Source organism: Eptatretus burgeri, unplaced genomic scaffold, assembly GCF_056783735.1.
Source record: "Eptatretus burgeri isolate ZD-2024b unplaced genomic scaffold, Ebu_testis_v1 Ebu_testis_scaffold_296, whole genome shotgun sequence".
Classification (NCBI taxonomy): domain Eukaryota; kingdom Metazoa; phylum Chordata; class Myxini; order Myxiniformes; family Myxinidae; genus Eptatretus; species Eptatretus burgeri.
In genome coordinates, this window is record NW_028222245.1 from 38,593 (window position 1) to 43,457 (window position 4,865).

General features: G+C 41.1%; 1 protein-coding gene across 1 annotated transcript; it reads right to left on the reverse strand.

Annotated features, from left to right (window-relative positions):
• Nucleotides 1–233: 233 nt before the first annotated feature.
• Nucleotides 234–3,870, reverse strand: LOC147007338 (eukaryotic translation initiation factor 4 gamma 3-like). Its single transcript, XM_085867305.1, has 7 exons — nt 3,731–3,870; nt 2,641–3,178; nt 1,995–2,189; nt 1,722–1,865; nt 1,397–1,621; nt 1,181–1,279; nt 234–1,069 (listed from the first exon to the last, which is right to left on the reverse strand). The coding sequence occupies exons 1-7, from the start codon at nt 3,868–3,870 to the stop codon at nt 1,043–1,045; spliced, it is 1,368 nt and encodes a 455-aa protein (XP_085723431.1). The 3' UTR covers nt 234–1,042.
• Between the last annotated feature and the right edge of the window lie 995 nt (nt 3,871–4,865).

Here is a 4,865-nt window from a genome sequence, read left to right on the forward strand (position 1 = left end):
AAACAGCTTATTAGAGAAAGCGTGAGCCTGCGTACCTCTCGGCTATCCTGCCATGATGAGGCAATCCATTGATTTGCTATTTTAACAACTGAAAATATTTTTTACTCGTTGTAATCATCTAATTTATTTTGCCTTCCTAACTCTGGAGATGTTACGAGCATTCCACTCAAGCAAGCATTCCAATGAAAGGGTTGAAGAAACTTTTAAAAACAAAACATTTTTATTTTCTCCATATTTAAATGTCTGCCGAAATGACTTGTCGAGGAATGAAAGAAGATCGGACAAAAAGGGGAATCGTGGTGCAAAATAAAATTACACATTTTCATTTTGTGAACCACCGCACGATCAAACGCAGGCGAGTGGGCCCTGAACTTTGTTCAAGTCGATCGATATATTCAGTGACAATGTGAGTATTGTCGAGTGCTTGCCACATGGTTTAAGCACTCAAGCAAGGACTCCAACAAAATGGTTGATAAGGAATGGCTTACAGCTTGGTTGATAAAATACAACATCTTTGGTAAAGCCAAACAGAAAATTGATACAAACAATGTTGACATCAGAATAGCCAGAAAAATCATGTTTAAACAAATGTAAATCACCAAGATCATAAATAAAATAAAAACACAATTCAAACGAATATGAAACATGTAATTGATATTTACATCTTCAGAACAGATTTAAACATGTCGGTGAAAAATGGAATTGTGGAATTTTTGTACTTTTGAGTGTTTCACCGAGGGAGGTTGAGATGTTGAGCATTTCTGAGTTGAATCTTCCATGCAGACACAGATTGACGGGTGGAGTGAAGAATGTCACGATCAATGATCTTCCACGATGACAGAAACTCGACTCCGCTCTGGTGATTAATTAAGGTGAGTTGAGAATGAATTTGGAAGCAGTTCAGACAACCTGTGAAGGTGAGGTGGCGGGTCTCGAGGTTGTGTTGGTTTTCGAGACCATACAGTCCACAATCATGTCCGTCTTCCACCGTGCTGATGGACCTGTTCAGGTCCCTTGTTTATCAGATGGTTTTCAGCAATCTTCACTGTCTCAATGGAACCCAGTTGCGCTGTTTAAGGAAAGACATATCAGACATGGGTTGACACGGATAGACGATATACTGTCTGCAGATGTCTGTGGCAGGTTATTGTGGTTAGAAAATGTAGAGTGAGGTATTTACCTTGCGGTGAAATATAAATCGTTGCAATATCAACAGAATGCGAGCCGACAACTTTCCTTCTCTCACAATCGACCCCATCTGGTGGAAATATTCATCCATCTGTTGAGGAACAAAAATAATTTGCAAGTTATCGACACGAAAACCTGTGTGATGGATCTGAATGAAAATCCCATTTGGAATTGAACATGTCTGTCATGGATCAGAGTATAATATTACCACGACATCCGTCACGTCAGAAGTGAGTTTCTTTCCAACGGTATTCAGAAGGCAACAGATGTATTCCACAGATTGGTTTCTTCCATCTCTGAACAACTCGATAAGAATATGCACGATGATGTTGGTGGTGACCACACCCAGCTTATAGAGCTCCCCAATGAAACGGATGATTCCCAGGGAGCATTTCCTGAATTTCAGGAGGGTGTTCAGTTCATCCTCGTTCACCTGGATAAAAACAAATGTTCAAAGACAACGTCAGTCAAGTTAAATCAAAATTCCCATTTTTGGACAATTTTTCACTTTTCACCCATTTTCCCAAGTTCACCAAACTGGAGGCTTCAACGCTCTTGATGTCGCATCTGCAACTGATTCCAGCGAGACTCTTGTAATACTTCTCCTCACACTGTTTGAGGAGAATTTGCTGAAAGGGCTCAAACGTTCCAGGTGTGTCCCCCATTGGTACTTCAATCTGTGAAAGACAAAGCAGGGTGGTGACATGGTGGGTAGAAGGTTATAAGAATGTTAAAATGAGTTAAAGTGTACGATAAACCCAGGATGTACCAATATGTGACCTCCATCAATGTTTAAAGGTCCTCACCTTGTTGAGGTGTTGGCATAAACTTGCATAGACCGCTGAATGTTTGGGCGTGACAACAGCTTGAGAGAGGACCATCTGAACCACGCTCTCAAAATGTCTGTTTGTGATGTTGAGAGCCATGGTCATTGGAAGAAGATGATGAAAGTTATCTTGGGTCATTTCGCTTAGTAAAGTGTGAAACTGTTTGAGAACATCCTGAGGGAGAGAAACAACAGAAGTCAAGGTCTGAGTGACAAAGAAAAGTTTTGAGGATTAGAAAGCTTGAGATTTTTAGTTGTGAAATCCGAGTTTGTGTGTTTGTCAAAGTTGTGATTTCATTTCGAACTTCATGCATTGCTTAAGAAAGGGATTTTAAATATACTCAAACATGAAACCAGGCACACACACACACACACACACACACACACACACACACACACACACACACACACACACACACACACACACACACACACACACACACACAAACACACACACACACACACAAACACACACACACAAACACACACACAAACACACACACACACACACACACACAAACACACACACACACACAAACACACACACACAAACACACACACACAAACACACACACACACACACTCACATACACACACGTTGATTATGTACAATGAGTGATATTTACCGGTCCACAACGGAGACCTTCATTACTTGGAGTGTCCACACCGTTCCGTAAGGCTCCTGGAGAGTTGTTGTGGAGACTCTCCTCCATGTTCAAATTGTGTTCCTGGACATTTTCATGATCTTCCTGTTTCTGTTGTTCCTCAAGAAGTACCAGCTTGCTCTTCAGCTGCTGGACCTCCTCGTTCAGTTCTTTGTTTGCACGAGCAAGGTTTTCACATTGTTTGTTGGTTTCCTCTTGTTTCCCGTGAAACTGCTGCTCCTTCATTTTATGTTCCTCATTTTGCTGTTGTTGTTGATGTGCCACTTCTTGTACTTGTAGCATATTCATATTTAGGTTTTGGAGAATTTCTTTCAATTCTCGATTTTCTTTGGTAATAATTGCAAATTTTTCAGAGTCTACTTGCTCTCGCTCTGCAAGAAGCTGATGTAGTTTTATTTGCTCTGCCTGGTGCTGCTGTTGATCCATCTCTTGGTGCTCCAGGTGGCTGATCAGCTTGATGTTCACGTCTCGCAGCTTTTCTTTCATCATCCTGTAACTTCTACAAAAGAGAACATGTCCTGAATGAGACTAGACCAAGAAGAATGGCGACTTCAGAAAGAACAATAATACAATGAGAAAGCATCCCAAAACACAAAGCCCGTCCGCATCCCTTTTCTTCCGTCCTCAAAATAAACTAAAAGAAAACAACAGGTAGAAAATATTAACTGTGTATGAATATATATTTATATGATTTATTAATTTGTGTTCATATTCTCATAATCAGCGTTTGTTGAAGATTTAATGACAAAAGCTCAATTGGTAAAAGTTATGACCTGAACACTCACACTCACACTCACACTCACACTCACACTCAAACTCACACTTACACTCACACTCACACTAACACTCACACACACACACACACTCACACTCACACTCACACACACACTCACACTCACACACTAACAAAACCCCATGACCTGCTGCATGAGGGACAGTTTAAGAAACTGGGACAAAGGAAGGAAACAAAGAAAGACTAGAACCTTGATGAGGTGGAGGACGAGCTGAATGAGAGATTCCTAAACTAAAGATATGACACATCGCTCTTTACCGTGAAATGCGGCATTTTTTATTTCTCTTCTTGATGAACCAGCCACGAGACCACGCGGTGATGAACACAATGACTGCGATCACCACAAGGCCCAACCAGGTAAGGCCAATCCATTGCAGCTGCTTGGCTTGTTCTTTCATATTCCCCAGGTGAAGGTACTCGTGGGAACGGATGATCTGTATACAATTCAGGGACAGGAACAGCAGTGTCAGGATTTAAATAAAATGTGATAAAAGTGGGTTTTATCCATTAAACACCAAAAATAACATTTTTATATCTGATCTGCATTTCAACTCCCTATAAATCAATATCCTACTCCATCTTTCAACAGTTTGTGATTTCTCCCTTTGATAGTAAACTCGTCCTGGACATCGTTTTTTTTTACTCGACACGATCGAGGCTCATGGAAGAGCAAGGTGATTGAGAGTACGACTGTCATTTGGGCAGCGTGGCAACTCCTGGATACATCAAGGAAGGAATGAAACAGGAAAAGAGGAGAGAAGAGAGAGGAGGGAAGGGAACACCGCAATCTGTAAATAAGCAGGTGAGGCTAAGAAGGGTTCATGGGGGTAATGAAGATGGTGGGTCAAAATGGGGAGGGGGACGTGAGATAAGGGTTCACTGTCGGCTTGAAACCCTGCAGGGAAGAGTGGGAAATCATAACCTCCTAAATACAGTTCTCAGATGGGACGAGTGAGGAACAAGAGTGGAGGTTTGCAGTCAGCCCGGATTTTTGGAAGTTTAACCAGTCGGCGGTGCAGGTTCAGTTATCGGAAGATACTTCAAATGATAATTTTTATAATCTCACACCTTTAGATACCTGGGTATCCCTGGTGATGAATGCCTGGTGTAACAATTTATTTAATTTGTAAAACTTCCCCCATGAGAATTTTGTGATTTATGTTTCCGATTGTGATTCACGGAGTCATTTCACGGAACCAGGACACCGAGTTCAGCAATAACCAAGTCCTGACATCATTGATTTACGTGGGGTGATTGTGACCCGACATGAGATCACGAGATGTTTATTTGAATTTTACATTTATACAATTTTAATATATCAAAGACCTTTTCAGTTTCCACAGTTAAAAGTCTGATTTTGTGATGCTCTAGTAACCTCACAGCTGTACTGTCT

What these genes read in the sequence shown, in the direction of transcription:
- LOC147007338 (XM_085867305.1), bottom strand. Translation starts at nt 3,870, where the DNA reads ATGAAAGAACAAGCCAAGCAGCTGCAATGGATTGGCCTTACCTGGTTG. An exon ending in AAGGTCTCCGTTGTGGACCG is followed by an intron (nt 2,190 to 2,640) that starts GTAAATATCACT and finishes TCTCTCCCTCAG; the next exon opens with GATGTTCTCAAACAGTTTCA. An exon ending in TATGCCAACACCTCAACAAG is followed by an intron (nt 1,866 to 1,994) that starts GTGAGGACCTTT and finishes TGTCTTTCACAG; the next exon opens with ATTGAAGTACCAATGGGGGA.